This window comes from Paralichthys olivaceus, chromosome 10, assembly GCF_024713975.1.
Source record: "Paralichthys olivaceus isolate ysfri-2021 chromosome 10, ASM2471397v2, whole genome shotgun sequence".
In the NCBI taxonomy this organism is placed as follows: domain Eukaryota; kingdom Metazoa; phylum Chordata; class Actinopteri; order Pleuronectiformes; family Paralichthyidae; genus Paralichthys; species Paralichthys olivaceus.
The window spans coordinates 2952218-2969619 of record NC_091102.1 but is presented as its reverse complement, the minus strand read 5'-3'; the positions used below and the strand labels follow the sequence as shown (position 1 = coordinate 2969619).

The 17402-nt window shown below is 43.6% G+C and overlaps 1 protein-coding gene across 2 annotated transcripts in view; it reads left to right on the top strand.

The window, feature by feature from the left end:
- Nucleotides 1-2559: 2559 nt before the first annotated feature.
- kcnh3 (potassium voltage-gated channel, subfamily H (eag-related), member 3) overlaps nt 2560-17402 on the top strand; it is a 74408-nt gene continuing 59565 nt past the window's right edge. For both annotated transcript variants that reach the window (XM_069532545.1, XM_069532543.1), the window contains exon 1: nt 2560-2766. In XM_069532545.1, coding sequence (XP_069388646.1) covers nt 2691-2766 — 76 coding nt within the window. In that variant the 5' untranslated portion in view covers nt 2560-2690. The remainder of the gene's footprint in view (nt 2767-17402) is intronic.

Sequence of the window (17402 nt, the reverse complement as noted above, 5' to 3'; positions counted from 1 at the left end):
TGATGACCTGAGAAGACGTCACTGTTGAAGTGAAGCGTCAGTGACCGTGAGGAGAAATAAATGATCATCAAGAGAAGTTTCTGTTCCAATAGAGAGAGAATCGAGTCAGGAACACGATGACATGTCTACAAGTGTTTTTAATGATGTCAGCTTGTGTGAGGTGCGAGTTTCTGGATTCAAAGCTGCTGCTCAGTGACAGAAAATCAAGATGGAGCTGGAGAACCTGTGGACAGAAGAACCTGTGGTCTGGAGAACCTGTGGTCTGGAGAACCTGTGGACAGAAGAACCTGTGGACAGAACAACCTGTGGTCTGGAGAACATGTGGTCTGGAGAACCTCTAGGCCTCTGGGAAGTCTTCTGTCATGTCTCCATTGAAAAGGTGTGGACTTGAGAACAGGTGAGTCAAACACAGGCGTCCTCTCTCTTCTCTCTGTTGTTGCTCTTCTCAGTTAAAGTTTGTGGCTCATGTTGCTGTGGTTGTTCGTCTGTCTTCAGGTCTTGTGTTGGTTTGTTTGTTGGTTCTGTTTCTTTCTCGCTCTGTTGTTGTGCTGAGAGAAATTAGCTTTAGCTTCCTATGGGCTATCATGGTACCTGATGGACTAGAGGAATAATCCACACATCTACTCTGAAGTACACAATCTGTCAGTTAGTATTGTGTGGTGTGTAATATTCAGGCTGCCCTGTTTGAATGAGGTCACACTCTTTGCAGAGCAGCATTTATGAGCTTGAATATTAAAAGCATAGATAAGATGCTTCTCTCTGACATGTGCCGTGTTTGCTTTTGATGGGAAACTGTTGATGTGATGAATCTGTTGTTGAGTTCTCATCCTGCAGTTTGAGAAAACTAAGTGAAATTGCATAAAACCACATGTTTTAATATTTGAAGATTCACATCTAAAAATATGAATATTTAGTAGCATGTCACATTTTGTGTTTTTTTAAGAGGAGGAGGCAATAATCAGTGGTTTAAATATCCAGTTATCTCTGCAGCTTATTCAAGATGTTGTGACACCAGATATAAAAGTGTAATCCTGTGAAGAATCTGCAGGGAAACTCACATAGCAGCTGAACTGAAGTAGTTAAAGAAGTATTAAAACAACATAATAATAATGATACAGAACAGAATATGTTTAAACAAAATGAATACAACACTCAAATGAGATAACTCTGTCAAAGGTAATATATTATTCATAGTGGATCATATTATACAGATTGTTGAATTGCACAGGGTTGATGCACTTGAGGTGAAAATGTATTTCCTCTTTTGATGGTGTGATTCTGTTCATTAGATCATTTCATGTCCAAACCTGCTTCTCTTCTCAGTCTGCTCCCAAATATTTTACTAAGACACTGAATCTGTTTTGTCTTGTTGGATGTTTTATTACATTTAGAAGAGACAAAAATAAAAAAATGCTAATTCACCATGATTATCAGATCTCAAACCACAGGCTGTAAATCATCACTGCTGGAATAATTCACGACTCAAGGTTTGTTTGACTCACTAAGATAATAGTTAAAATCTAAGAACTAAACACCCACAGCTCTGCAGCCTCGGTGGAAAACATCAAAACATGAGAAAATTCTAATATTTCCATTCTGATGATAATAATTGTTGATATTCAGTTTGCTGATGCACCCATACACTTTGCATGTGAAATTAGAAATACTTTAAAAACGATGTCATACCTAAACGAGATGTTTAAACCAACATATACATTTTATATACACGTTATGGTTTTCTTGCACTGAAACACCAATAGATGGCAGAATTTCACTGCGCAATGAGAACTGAGTCTCCTGCTGCACGGAGCCATGTGGTCCAGAGGAAAAGACAAGAGGCAGCTCAGATGTTTCCTATGGTTTATCACGTCAAATCTCACAAACGATTAAAGAAAAGCCTAATATTGCTCATTTGCTGTCATGTTTACACGTTAAAAACGGAGTGAACTGCAGTGTAACATGCAGGAAAGTGGATTTTCTTTGTTCTCTAAGCTGTGATTTTAAAAACACGCTGGTTTTGTTTGTGGTCATGTAAACATCAGTGAAAGACGCTCTGGAGTAGCTGCTCTGTGTCGTCATGACCACAAACTGCAGAGACTGGATTTCTGTCTTTCTCGTCACAATGAGCGGGAGAAACAGCATCTCTTTGTCTCCCACCTCCACTTTGAAACAGGACCTCTGCTCGGCTGCAAGACCTGAAATGCGTCATGTGACTCTGCATCTGCTCTCAGTTGTGGCAAGATAACCCCGCAACGAGAGAGGGGGGGAGAGAGAGAGAGAGAGAGAAAGTGAGAGAGAGAAAGAGAGAGGGAGCTGAGGAGGAGCTTGCTGCTATAAGATTGACTCCACGCACCATCAGCACCAAACTTGCTTCCATCCATCCTCTCTTGCGCACTCGCTCTTTGCCCACGCGCTCCGTCGTTTTCAACCCTCGCTCTGGTTCTCTCCTCCGCTGGAAGGTGCTCAGGTGCATCTCACGGTTCACGCGCGCTCTCCGCTGAGTTGATTATGGTCACAACCCCCGCGGTGCCAAGGTGGAGCCACCGCGCGTATCTCGGATCGGTGCGCTCCTCCAGGGGCTGGGATGCGCACCGGGCACCTCTCGCTTCCTGCCGGGTTTCGGGTCTGAGCAGGAGTCCAGCTCTGGCCCGGGTCGCCGCGCCAGGAGGAGCCAGTCCACCCGGAGCAGGATGCCGGTGATGAGAGGGCTGTTGGCCCCTCAGAACACCTTCCTGGACACCATCGCCACGCGCTTCGATGGCACCCGTGAGTAACCAGAGCTTTGTATACCTGCTCCAGAACTGCACCTCATGTTGCAGGATATTTGACCTTTGACCACCACATAGATGCATTTGTTTCAGGAGTCCTCTCTTGGATGAAACTTTAAAAGTTTCACCTTTTCTACCTGATATAATAAAGGATTCAATTATGACAATCTCAGTGTAAAGGCTGTGTTTTCCATCTGCAGCAGAGGAAAAGATCAGACCACACTTTCACACCATGGGCCTCGAACAAAGCAGTTTAATTCATCAGCCTGAAAGTTTTATAAATGCACACAGAAGCCTGCAGGTGCACGAACAGTGTGGTTTCAGTGTTGTGGTGTGTTCTTCTAGAAGCTTGCAGCCTCATGCACTAAGGTTTTCTCGTCCAGCTCGTAGTAGTGTTTTGATTCAGGCGGCCGTCACTTCCATTGTGTCTCTGCTCCACCGTCCTCCAGCCTCCACTTCACAGTGCGAGGCTGCTCTGACACAAATCCTCTTTTATTCTGCTTACTATCATTACTCTGAAATGATGCTGGAGAGAAGGAGGTGGTGTGTATTGACCCTTTCTCTTTTTTCCTTCTTTGGCGAGGGTGTCATGTGAACAGATGCGATGAGCAGCCCGTGTGTGTTTGGGCCCCTGCTGGTTAGGTGGGCGGGTGATAGAGGCTTGTGTGGCGTTTTGGGCTGTTTGTCTTTCCCTCTGCGTGGATCAGTCAGGTCGATGGGAGTTTGTGAGCCAGTGTCGCCCTGAAACCATTTACCTGTAACAGCAGGATAGAAGAAAAGATCATCTGACCAAAGGAACATCCACAGCTCACTCCTCTTGTTTCCTCTTCCCCCTCCTCCTCTTGTTTCCTCTCCTCATTTCCTCTCCTCTCTCCTCTCTCCTCTCTGCGAAGCAAAGAAGTGAGATGTTAGCTTTTCATCCGAGGCTTCTGGGAATGTGCCGTGAGGATGAGAAGGAAAGGAAAAAGACCAACGACTTCTCTGTGCTGTATTGTCCTTTATCTTCACACTCTCTGCTGTTATTCGGCACATGACAGAGTCACCGCATCCACAAACACTTCAGGTCTCAAACACTGTAATCATGCATTATTCTGCAGTATTCAGAGGAGACGCCTGCGTGTGCACAAACGCTCACAGCCTCCACACATGCTGACACACAACTCAAACGGAGAAATGGAAATGAACCCGTTCTGTTCCACATGTTCTGTAGATTAGCCCCTCGTGCATTTTTCCTGAGGGGCTAAAACACCGGCCTCGCACTTGACGAGGTGCAGATAATTACACATCTCCAGCAGTGCATGTGCAGTCATTGTAATTAACTCGCATGGATGTCAAGAATTCATTGTGGCCTTTCTGCCTGTCAGAGGGGGCGGGGGTGTTGAGATGAGCGGCTGTGGGGGTGGGGAGGGCGGGAGTGTTTGCGCAGAAGGGTGAGATGGGAGAGTGTGTGTCACCGCCCTGGTGGGAGGAGGGGGAATTTCAGGACATCTAAATATAAATCCATTAAGGGGCTCGCTCTGACAAACATGTCGCTGTGTGTTTTTGAAACGAGGTGACTTTGGTTCCTCATTAAAGCAGAAAGGGTTCAGGAGAAGGACGGCCTTTGTGTTTCCTGTCGAGTTTTTCTGAGGTTCTTTGTTGTGTTGAGAATCAAATGGGAATCACGATCACTTTTAAAAGCCACTCGACTGCGAGGAGTCAACCTGAAAGCTCTTTATTTTCTGCTGTTGAAGACTGTTATTCAGTTTGTGCAGCTGCTCCATTGTTTTACTCGTCTCAGTCATCTCAGGATTGAACTTCAACTAAGATTAGAGCAGAAACAAACCTCCATTAAATCATCAGACTCAAACCTACACTTACTTTGACTCGTGTCCACTTGTTCAGACACAGGCTGCACCCATACTTGCATCGAGTCTGCTACGGAAACACCCGACGTCCACACTACACCGAAGTCTTAGAGCCACTGAAACTGAGAAGTTTTCAAACACTGCCGGAAACTGAAACTGAGATGTTTGGAAACGATGATGTCGACTCTCACCACCGCTGATTGGATGTTTTCTGTCTCGTAGCCTTCGTTGATTCGTCAGCCGTCATTATCGTGCAGAGCACCAGCGTTACTGACCCTGTTGTCTCAGCTGCATTTGTATTATCTGTGACTAATGATCATGTGATATGTGTTTTCAGGTGTGTTGGTAGAATGGGTGATGAGAATAGACGTTAGTTCGAGTCCTTATCTTCCTGATTGGAACAGACCCAATGTGAACAACATTAACAAATTACAAACTCATCTGTTCAACATCAAACCCACATCTGATGTGACAGTGCAGCACAGTTGTGCGTCATGTGGATCATGTTTGTGCGTTTGACTCACAGTATGCGCTGCTGTCATTCAGACCGACCACAGGCACATGAGCACCAACATTAAAAACACAACACTTGACCTTGACCCACACACACACACGCAGTCTCACACACCTTAATGTGGAGCTGAGGTGCTGCATCACACTGCAGATATACATCACAGCTTCTGAATCACACGCTCGGGGAAGGTTATTATTTTTAGACCCCTCTCATGACGAATATTGTAGCCAACACCTCTGAGAAGCTCATGAGGAAAGAGAACATACACACAATCACTCACACACACACTCACACACGTACGCACCTTTATAAATATGAGATCTGTCATGACTGAGCACCCTGTGAATTTGTGTTTATTTATTTTCATCCTTCAATCAGCACAGTTCTCATTATAATTATTATATTATTTTGAAAATTGTTTGTATTGTAGAGAACAGAAAGACTGAGTTCTCTGAAGAGTCACCATCAACCTCATGCACAGTTCAATCAATGTTCATTTGCTGCTGCACTTCCAAAGCAGCAGCAGCAGCAGCTGTGTGGGACTACACGAGGCAATTGGTCCTATTAATTGAGTGGGTCTTGGCTTGGTCATAATCAGGTTAGGGCCTGCGCCCTGCTCTTAACGAGGACATGTGCAGACCAGCGCTCTGCATGTGCTTCCAGAGCTTCCTCCTCCTTCCACTGACTCTGCTTTGTCCCTTTGAATTAGCTGCAACAAAAGGAGAGTTAACATCATTATTGAATTTTCAATTTGTCTTTAGAAGCAAGTGACAAAATATTCCTGTTTAGATTTTACAAAATAAAAAGTACAATCTAGTTTTCCATGAAACAGGTGGTGTCAACCTCAGTGAATCTATCGCATCCTGTTTTCTAAATCAGGATCAAATCACGTCTTCTGGGAAACGGACTAATTTGATCCTAATTAAACCACATTTATCAAAGAATCGTGTCGTGTTGCAGTAAATGAATTAGCAGCAAATCAATCACCGTGTTGTTTGGATTGATAATGAGCTTAATTTCATAAAACAAAAATGTTTTTCATGTCACATGATACAAAGACAAGATACAAATCTGAGTCATTTTATTTTCCTTTTCAAGATGTTTCATCTCCATCTTCATCTTATCTCCTAATACTGACTTCATCTCAAAGCCCATTTTCTCCAGTCACAGAGAAATAAGGTTTATGACTCTGAGTCTCTCTAACAGTGAAATAACTGTCAAACTGTCTGACATCTCTTCTCCTCCCTTCATCTGTCGCTGTCGTTTCCTGCCTCAGTCGTTCATTAGTTGCCTCCCACCCTCTCCTCTTGTTATTCACATCATTTGGTGCATGTGTGTCGGTGGGATATTAGTGTACGCGGCCTCGAGCAGCAGGGAGGACGACTGTCACCGCTTTTCTGTGCCCTGTGTTTGTGTATCTGTGTGCGTGTGTGTATGTTTGACAGCACAGATTAGCGGTGAAGCATTGTGGCGTCTCAGGTGTGTGTGTCTCCTGAGGCGCTTGGTGCTTAAACTCCCTCCTGGCTCCTCGTCAGGCAGCAGCAGCAGATGTAATGATAAAGGCCTGATAATGAAGCTGGGCTCCGTCACCACGTTCAGCATCTTCACTTAGAACGGAACTAAACACAGTCGAGCTGGACACGCGTGTTCAGTGGATTTTACAGTTACTTAGTTTCTTTGTAATTCTCCTCTCAGTTTTATTCATTGAGTCACAGTTGTCTTGATTTTTAAATTCAAACAACACCGGTTTCAGGTTGAGGTGCAGCGTATTATAGTTTAAACATTGCACCCATCATATGTCCTAAATTATGTTGTTTCTGCTTGGACCAAAGTGGTGGACTGACAATAACATGGCTAAAAAAAATAAAGAAGTAAGAACTGTGTGTTTAATATGAAACTGTCAACACTGCTAAGAAACAAAGCTCATTTCACAGAAGAACCAGAAAGACTTCCACGTGTTCACCTGAATTCAAACTGTATCATTTATCATTTGGAGTCATTTTCATTCACATGTCGTCAAGGAGAGATCCGTAAAAGATTTGATGAGTTGACGGTGAAGGGCTTTGGTTTAAAACCTCTGATACACGGAGGCTGGGAAAGATGAGCTCCGTGAAGCATGGTAGCAGAATAAAGATGGAACATTACAGATGATGCACCTTGATGGTCCTGTGAGTTGAGGCGGTGATGGAGGCAGAATGAGAAGTCAGCAGAGTGAATGGCTCGGGTCTTTATTATCATACTCAGGTACAATGATATCGTAAGAGGCTTCTCTCGCCAAGATATATCTTTTTATAGGTGTTAGAATATAAAGAAATCGGAAGGTGTGCGTGTCCTTGGTGTGTTTGGGCAGGGAGGAACATGATGGAGGACACAGCTCTCAGATAAAAAAACTCATCCTCAGTCGGTTTGGAGGATCTTAACGTCCTGGTCAAAAACAGGAAGTGTTGACGTGTCCGTGACGAAGACGTTAGTGGGAAAATATGGTTTCTGAAGTTTTTTCTCCAAAGCTTCACGTGAAGGTGAGCGAACGATTAAAGCCGTGAGCGGCAGATGGAAATAACCGCAGCGATCGTGGTCGTAGGTCTGGTTTGCACAGGTGACATGTTGCTGTATGAGTGGAAACAGCTGATCTGAGAACAGTGAGAGTGAACGAGGAGAATGATCCTCATCACTGTGGACACATGTGGCCTCTTATGTAAATAGAGTCCCATTAATGACTCTGGTTCTTTCACTGGGACCTTAACACCAGCTTCAAAATAGATTTATACGTTTTTCTTTCTAGGTCAATGATAATAAACATTCATGTGAATTACAAACAGAGAGTGAATCACGACAGTTTATATCGTTAACCAGTGTGATGTGTGTTTGTAGCTCAGCCTTTTATCACCAGAGTGAGACGGAGCAGGAGGGAGATGGGGGAGGACTCCATGATGGGGAAATAAAGAGGGGATGGGCGGGTAATGGTTGGGGGGGGGGGGGATGTGATCAAAATGCAAAACAGGAAGATGAAGAGGACGGGATGAGAATGGACGGACTAGGGGTTTAAGTTTTATTCATATGGCTCAGAGTATTCAGAAAATATTCTGATTTGAGTTTTAGATGCATTTTTAATTTCGTGTAGCATTTTGCTGGAAACATTTTAACTTTCTATAACTTTTACATTAAAAAAACAACCTTTAAAACACAATAGAGGAAAGAAGCAACATGCTCATCCTCATCTGTGATGGAGGGAGGTGCCATGTTGTTTTCACTCTGTCTTCTCATGACCTCTTGCATGACCTCACGTTTCTGCTGCTGGTTCCCTAACTCCTCACGTCACCCTCTCTGACACACTCCCCCACCTGCAGGAAACCACTGGAGACCTGCACGCCACCCTGCGCAGCCTCGATAACACATCTCAGGCTGTTTATCTTGAACAATGTGTAATTAGAGCCGGTCCGTTAGGTGTATGGTCTCGGACTGGAGGAGGAGAATTAATTACACCGTTAATCAGGCGTGCTCTGAAGCTCGTTCATAATCATGAGAGCTCTTGTTAAAAGAGAGCTCGGCTTCGTGGAGAGCTCACTTCATTATTTCTGAATTTAACAGTGTCCATTTTGCACTTACGCTTCACCCACAGTCACATTATGAAGTTGATAATCAATGATGAGAGAACTCGCTTTCTGAATTAGATTTTGAACGGATGGATCATTTCCACTATTCAGTGAAAAGCTCCCGGAACTGAGGTACAAAGATATACAACACACACACACACACACACACACACACACACACACACACACAGACGACAGTGAGTGACTTGAAATCAATATCCACCCAAAGTCCAAAAACCAAAGTCATACATTATTTACAGTTGCTGTTGAAAACTATGGATGTTTTCACGTCCACCTGCTTGTTACCGCAGCTGCAGGTGAATCCATGCTGCAAGGTTGTTTATATAAAAACAGCTGCCGCAAATGTGCTTTGCAGGACGCGTGGTCATCGGCTCGATGAGGTTCAGATGCAAAGTTATTAAAAAGATGAGGCGCTGCGATGTGAGTCTCCAGCTGTGGTTGATGGCCCCACTGTGCAGGGTTTGCATATACATCCCGACACATTTTGCATGTGTAGGTTCATGGGGAGGCCAACTTCATCTTTATTCACTGCCACAAGTAGATTAGAGTGAGTATTGAAGAGCAACAGAGAGAGGTTATGACACCAGATAACATTTCGGCTGCCAATCAAAAGATCCTAAAATAAGGCCAAGTATCCGGGCTCTGCTGTGGAGCCTTTTGAAAAGAGCCACAGGAAAAAGGTGTCAAAATGTCAACTGGAGTTTTGTTATCTTTTCTCCACGTCGTTCAGGTTTGTGTGTGGTTTCTTCTTTTAGACCAGTGTTGGAGCGTCCATGCTTTTTAGTTCAGCGATGTCAAAAGCATAATTGGAACAATTTTTCGGTTGTGGCTGTGTGGAGGATGAGGAGCTGATCAGCTGAGGGAAGCGGAAATACACTGAGTTAGAAATAGACGCCAAAGCAGGTGGTCAATGAAAATGTCACCGTGTGCGGAAGAAATTATGGAGGCATACGACATGAGTGTGCAGGATCAGGGGGACGGAGGCTGGGACTGTAATGGCAGTAAATGAAAGTGCTGAAGCCAGATTGACGGGGGGTACATCAGTCCGCTCGCTCTGAACTAATATGTTCAAATAGGAAGCAGATGAATCCAGGCTCCAGGTTCATTAAGCCTCAGACTCACTGCTGCGGAGAGAGCAGCCAGTCGATGGTCTTCACTGTGCTTCCTAAAATCTGTTGGTTTTTGTACGTTGCAAATTTCGGCTCGATTAAGTTCTTGTCTCCGCCTGAAACACGGATGAAACAAATAGATGCAAAAACAAAAATGTTTCTCGTTGCAGTCGAGGTCACTCTGGTTGATTTCCTGAAAATGGTTTCATAAGCAAACATTTAGTTGAATTTTTTTAGAATCGATGGGCTCAGATATTGACAGTAATTTAATGCCCATGCCATTTTTTTTTCTTTTGGTTATTTTGAGTGAATGCGATCTCCCTGATTCTCATTTCTTAAAAAAAAAAAACTGCAAATAGCCTCAAATTAAAGCAAAGGCAGCTACACACATGCTCACACAGCAACGACTCAACCTTATGGCGAACACTAAGCTCTGCCTTCCAGCATCAATGACAAATTCCTCCTTCCAGCATTATTTGCTCTTCATACCAGATATTCAGGCTTAAACTCTGGCTTCCATCCATATTGTAATCTCCTCATTTCAACCTCGGAGTCAAAGTGGCAGCATTATGCGGAGGAGCAGATGCAGTCGGCTGCTTTGAACTAGATGCCAAACGCTGTATGATGTGTGAGTCACTGAGCCACCAACCTGTACAGATCAGAGGGCGTTTTCTGATGAGCTGCAAACCGATGGCGTGTGACGTGTGACACAGTTATCAAGTGTGAAACTTGATTAAAGACACCACCAGAGACATGCACATAACTGTCTTGTTTTGGCTTTTTCTGGCCCTTGTTGGATCATTTCACGGCAAAGCACCAAAGTTCATGTGCGTGTGCCGCCATATGAGCGACATGCTGTTCTGATGCGAAATGCTGTGGGATGTAAAGCGGCCTGAAGTCACCAGATGGAGCATGATTTCCCCAAGGGCATCCTCCTGTCTCTCGGTTAAAAACGTCCTGCAGGCGAACACAGAGAACACATATGGATGTACAGCTCTTACGTAGCCGCGGGGTGTCATCCTGTCAAAGATGCAAATATGAGCCGAGGGGGGGGGGGCACAACGGAGAGCAGTGAAAGTCAAGAGGAGACCCGTGAAGTCAGAGATACAGAGAGATGTGAGAGGATGAGGACGCTCAGGAGAAACAGGAATCCGATGCTCGGTCCTCTCCCCTCTGTGCACACTTCATTCATCAAATCATTAGGTCACTGTCAATACATCTCTGAATTCACCTGCTGGGGTCATGGCCCCGCATTCAAATCTGAGATGAAAAAGTCCTGCTCAGGGAATTTAAAGCAGTTTATGTGTCTGTGAGGAGAGTGAAAGGTGGAGCGGAGCAGCTGGAATCTCTTCAATCAGTCTGACGGACTCTGACTGAGCCGAGTGACCTAAACAGGACATGGCAGCGAGCGCCTGGGGACGGTCGCTCTCCAACCTGCTCGCCGAGGACGCTCGAGTCACCGAACAGCCTTTTTCATACAGTCGCTGCCATCGAGTGAAACCTCGGCCTCAGAGCACCTTTTTACTCCCAAGTGTGGTTTTGTCTGTAATTCGCTCCTGCTCCTTTCTTCTATCCCGCACACATTCTTGTCCACTTGTTTGTTTTCGGATTGGCAGATGACCATTATATTGCATCATTAGCCGTGCGGCTCCTCGCCAGTTTGCCATCGCTTCCTGCTTTTGTTTAATTCTGGCAAATATTGACTGTGGGGAAAGCGTTCGGAGCCTGACTCTCGTTTCCAATATCAAAAGGCCAATAAAGAATAACACCGCTGTTTACTGTGGCAGGGCTCTGGGAGAGGCAGCTGCTTGGAGGGAGGGCGCTGTGAAAAAAGCTCTGGATGCACCTGTTACCAGAGAAGACAGATTGTTCTACTCAGCTTCACAGGATCCCAGCATCGAACCATCGCTGCTGGTGTTTAAAATTGTGTATTTTCTTGTTTCAGTTTTTCTGTGGTTCGCTCAGGCAGCACACACACTGTTCAATTACGAAAGACCAAACAACACATTGCTTGCACATGTTCCAGCTCCCTGAAGACAAGAGAGGGATTAAGTAGCAGCTCCATAAACTGCACTGCTCTGGTCAAATACTGCGGAGCTGCCGTTAATCTCTCAGCTGTGACTTGTTGTTGGATCTGTGACGGGCGGCCCACCTCACGTCTAAAACACACTCACTCACTAATACAGATGTTCTAATGCTCTCACCTAAAACCCTGCGCTTGCGCTCAAAAATCCCCTCATTGTGTTTCCTGCGCTCCAGCTCTTCTCCGCTCTTTCACACTGCCTCTCTGCACGTGTGAAATCTTTGCTCTTGGATTTTGCTTTGGCACTGTTCCCTCAAAATACAAAAGGAAAAGAAACTGCGGTTCCCTTAACTGGACTCCTGCTCCACGAAGGTGCCGTTATTTTTTTCTTCAAGCACGCTGACGTGAGGCCGGTGTAATAACAAAGCCGTGGAGAGCAGGAGTGCACAACCCTGGATAAAGTAAAGCTAAAGCTAAAGCAGGCGCGACGAGGGAGAGACAGTTTCAAGAACACGCTCCTGAATAAAGTACAAAAACACGTATTTTTTGAAGAGTTTATCTGATTGCAGCAAAGAAAATATTCCTTAATCTGAGCAGAATACTGTATTTAAATGTATTTCAGTATTCACAGAGCAGCGCGAGTATTAAACTAAGCAGGTTTTTATTTTATTCCCTCTTCTCCTGCTCTGTCAGCTGCAGTGACTGAGCGTGTTCTCAACTCTGCAGCTCTTCACTGTCAAACTAATTGGTTGTACGTGTGAATGCAGCCTCATTTGGGGACCTTTTTGTGTGTGTGTGTGTGTGTGTGTGTGTGTGTGTGTGTGTGTGTGTGTGTGTGCAGGTCTGTGTGTGTGTGTGGCTTCGAGCCGTTTGCATTATTACCACCTTTCTTAATATAGCCTGCCAGAGTCATAAGATTATGCAATAATGGCAGCGTGTCCAATCGACGAGGGACAGTGTCGTGCATGATTCTCTCTCAACCGAATTGTTCGAGTGCCGCGGGCGTTGTGCTGCTTCACTCAATTTGATTATGGCTTGATAATTATTAAAATGCCAAACATGATGGTGTGTGAGGAATGTTGTTTTTCTTCTGGTGGAGGTGAGGAGGAAAAAGATTCCTGGCTCCCAGCGAGCTGCAGACGACTCTGGCCTCTCGTGATCTGAGCGAAACATCGTCATGGACAAAATATAAATGAATGTAACTGGTGGAGTCTTTTCCTAATTAACAGTATCAATATCTGTTTGGAGTCAATTAGATCATAGAGCACCATGTCGTTAAGGGCGTAGATACTGTGTGATTGACAGCTTCTGCTGTCCAATTGTTTGAGGTGTCGGGAGTTGTCAGGCTCCGCCCATCGCTCCTCCAAGATGGTGTTGCACAAAATGTGAAACTCGATGCTTCAAAAGATAAATCAACGTCTAAGAATACCAGTAAAAGCTTAGACAACTGATAAAAAGTATTTCTTAGAATTATTAAGTCTTTGGTGCTGCAGCCTCACACCTCCCTCTCACTGAAGACGTTGAGGATTAAATGGTTTGAATAGTTTGAGGGTGTTTCTGTGTGAGGGGATGAGTGGAGGGTGAACTCCAACAGAAAAAAAGTTGGGTCAATTTCCTGAGGTAAAGCACAACATGACCTGGATAAGAAAAACTTGTACATGAGAACATCCAGCTGCTCCTGGACGATAACCTCTGTGCAGAGTTCTGAGGTGAACGTGACCCCACGCTGGTTAACAACCGTGTGTGTGTGTGGAGATATTTATATATATCTATAAATAAATATTAATGGTGTGTAAACGACAAATATCTGGATGTTTTGCTCACAATCTGTTTTTTGCATCATTGCTTCAATCGTGTTGTTACTATATTGTTTCTTGTTGTTTCCCTGCTTCTCTTGTCAGGTTGTTCATGTTAAACACTGAAGAGCAAGAAACTGATTTTCATCATGTGCACGATGTGAGGAACACATGTTTGTTTGTGCTGCGTCAACTCTGAATGAAGTAACGTTTGCACTTACATGTGCATTATACATGAAAACATTCAGACTGCAGCTTCTCTTTTTCATCACACATATCATATATTCATGCGTGGTTAAGGGGTGTGTGTGTGTGTGCGTGTGTGTGTGCGTGCGCACATTAAGCTGGAAGAAGATCTTTCTGGTCACCCAGCTACATCGATCTATCTTCACTTTCTGTTTTTTAATGCAAATAAACTATTACTATGAATGAATATCTTAAATTAGCATTTTAATAATAAGCTTCAAAACTGTGAAATGTCTTTTCTAAAAATATTCCGTTTTTCCAGGTTTGATTTTTCTCACAGTAAAACTTTGATATAACTTTTAAATGTGCAATCAGGTGAACAAGAGAAGGAACCTGACACCTTCTGTTCAAAGAATTTAAATCTTTTTCTTATTATGGTTTCTCACTTTTATTCTGGATATGAGTAGAACATAAAAGAATAAGAACAGAACTTAATAACTGAGCACTTTTCAACACAGAACAAAGAGCTGCACAAAATAAGACAACAAGGGTTTGAATACAAGTCCATCAATTATAATGGTAATAATAGAGATAAAAGAACAATAGTAACTTTGAAGAAAATTCAGGAATATGCCTTCTGGAAAAAATAAGATCACAAGCTGGGAGAGGGGTCGAAAAGATCTGAGATGGAGCCTGAGGCCTTAAAAAAAATCAATAGAATTTTTAATTAATCTTAAAACTGACTGGGAACCAATGTTCTGTCAGTAAAAGTGAAAAACTTTACTACACACAATTGTGTTTTGTGCCTCCTCGTTTTGTTGTTAGATTTATTTTGTCTCCACGCTTGTTTCACAGAGTCTCTCTGCTTCGTCCATTCCTTCCTAGTGATGACATCATTTATTGATATGCTGTCAAACTACAGTCAAACTAATTTTATCCAACCTTGATGCATCAAACTCTCAAACTTCTGTAGCTGCAGTTTGAAAGTTTGGCTGATTATAGAAATAATAAATCCTTCAGTGTTGCTGTTACCGCTGCCGCTGCTCACATTGATTACACGCATTTCACCGCTCGACACAATCAAACGGTCCGGCAGAGCGCTCGACGTGCAGCGAAGAAAAACACTCAAGCGTTTCACGGCTAAACCAGTGAGATGGTGAAAGTTGAAGTGCTTCAGACATAATAACACACACAGAGTCATGCACCGCTCGCACATTGTAGTCGAGCTTTCAGACATCACATGAAATGAAAGCGGATTAGACGTCATCCAGAGACTTCTGGGAACTTTCCGTGCAGCCTTTAGCCTTTAGCTTCTTTGTTGTAGAGAATCGTAAAGAGAAAAAGCGGAACACAGGGTGACGGGCGGGAGACGGATGGAGCAGACACTGCTAGCCTTTGCGGAGCAGACTGATGGCCTAGACAAACCAGTGTACGCCGAGATGACAGATAGGTCTGGATGGCAACATGAAATATTTAGCATCAGTAAATGGAGGAGGAGGCGGTAGGTAGTGTTCCGTCATGTCAGGACTGTCTTTACTGTTTTCATTTGCATGCATTAATACTGAGGTCTGTTCTTTCACTGGAACATTCGTCTCCTTGTTCCTCTTTTGTTTCCTCGACATCTTGGCCTTGTGGTTCACCTGTCGGAGCAGCGAGCGTCAGGTCCTGATGGATGTGACCGACACGTTCTACTACGAGAGTCTCACACAGGCAGCAGCACTGGGTTTCATGTTCTCTGTGGGTTTTTACTGCAGCCCGACCGATACTGATATTTAAACCAATGCTTAGATATGTAAAAAAAAAAAAAAAATTCAGTGTGTGTGTGTCTCTCTACTGTTGCTCGGGGCTGCTGAAGCTCAGATAAACGATTTATCAGGTCTGAAATGAGCATCAAATATCAATCTCTCAAGTGTTGACACACACACACACACACACACACATACACACTCCTGTCCACTTGGCTATTTATACGTCTGTCTGTCCGTTTCTCCCTTTATGATCATTATTAAAGTCCCGTCTGCCTCTCTGTCCGTCCATCTGTTTATCTATTCATCTGCCAGTCCGTCCATCCGTCCAAACCGTCTCTCTGTTTACCCACCTGTCTGTCCATCTGTCTGTCTCTAATTATTATATCTGTCTGTCCTACAGTCAGAACGTTACACGGGAACCTTGAGAGTCCATGTGTCTCATTAACACGTGTGATGTCATGTCATTGCTCCACACGGTCTCTGTCTTACATGACATCTAATTAGGGGATTTTCAAAGGTCTGTGCACAAACAGCGAATCATTTAGCAAATCGTTAGAGGTAGAGCTGCGGCGGTAAGTCCGCTGATCAATAAAGAATCAATCAGAACATACTTTGTCAAATCATTGATGACATTTGTTTTTCACTGGCGTCTCAAATGTGAGGATAAACTGAATCTTCATCATTTTATGGACAAACAGATGAATCTATTAATTTAAAAAAAAAGCAGATTAGTGGATAATTAAAATAGTGGCAGCTGTAATACAAATCCTGGGATTAAAGGTGTGACTGCAATGTTCCTCCAATTTTCTTAAACGTAACCAAAAATATTCATTTATCACTCACACCTCGAGGGAAAATATGATGTTATTCTTATCGTTCTATTATTATTATTATGCTTTTAATAGATTCTTCACCTTCTCCACTGTGCTGCTCATCAAAACCAACTGTCTGTCCAACTCCAGTTGATTTTCTTCTGAACTTGAATTGTTTTTGCAAAAGAATAATAAACTAAATAAAAAAGTTTTTCACAAAGGAAAGAAAAGACACAACTCTCTCTCAGTCTCTCTCTATTCACCAGAATAAATATTACAACATTTTTTACCGGATTTAAAAAATAAATAAATAAATAAAAAGGAATTTGTTGTGTCAGGTGGCCAGTGCACGGAGGTTTGAATCTCATCTGTACATTTTTTACACTAAAACACAACAAGGACGCAGCTGCACAAGTGATGCATGAACAAAAAGCTGCTTCATCATCATCATGTTCCCTCAACACAGAATCAAGAGCAGAAAGTCATCACATGTGTAAATGTTGGTCATGAGACACATGCACTGTTGAACCTACAATTACACTGCACCCTCTTCAGTAAGCAGGCAATTCAACCATGAGCCATGCAACACACACACACACACACACACACACACACACACACACACACACCTACACACACACACACCTACACACCTTCCTGTGTTAGTTAAGCCAGACAGAAACTGAGCACCATTGAAAATCTGTCGACTTTCTCCCTCTCGGAGCTGGAAACAGTTGGTTGTAGGAATTTTCTCGATCAATGGGCAGAGTAATGAACAAACCTTATGGAGCGCTAATGATCCAGTGGATCAATACGAAAGTACACATCTGGAGTCACCGTGGCAAAATACGATGGATGCTCTTAATACGAGACGCACACAGTGTTACAGATCTCTGAAAATACACAAACACGCAGGGAATATTTCCTCCTCTTGACCTGGGCCGGACCAACGTCCATCAAAACTCAGAAGTTTATTATGAACAAC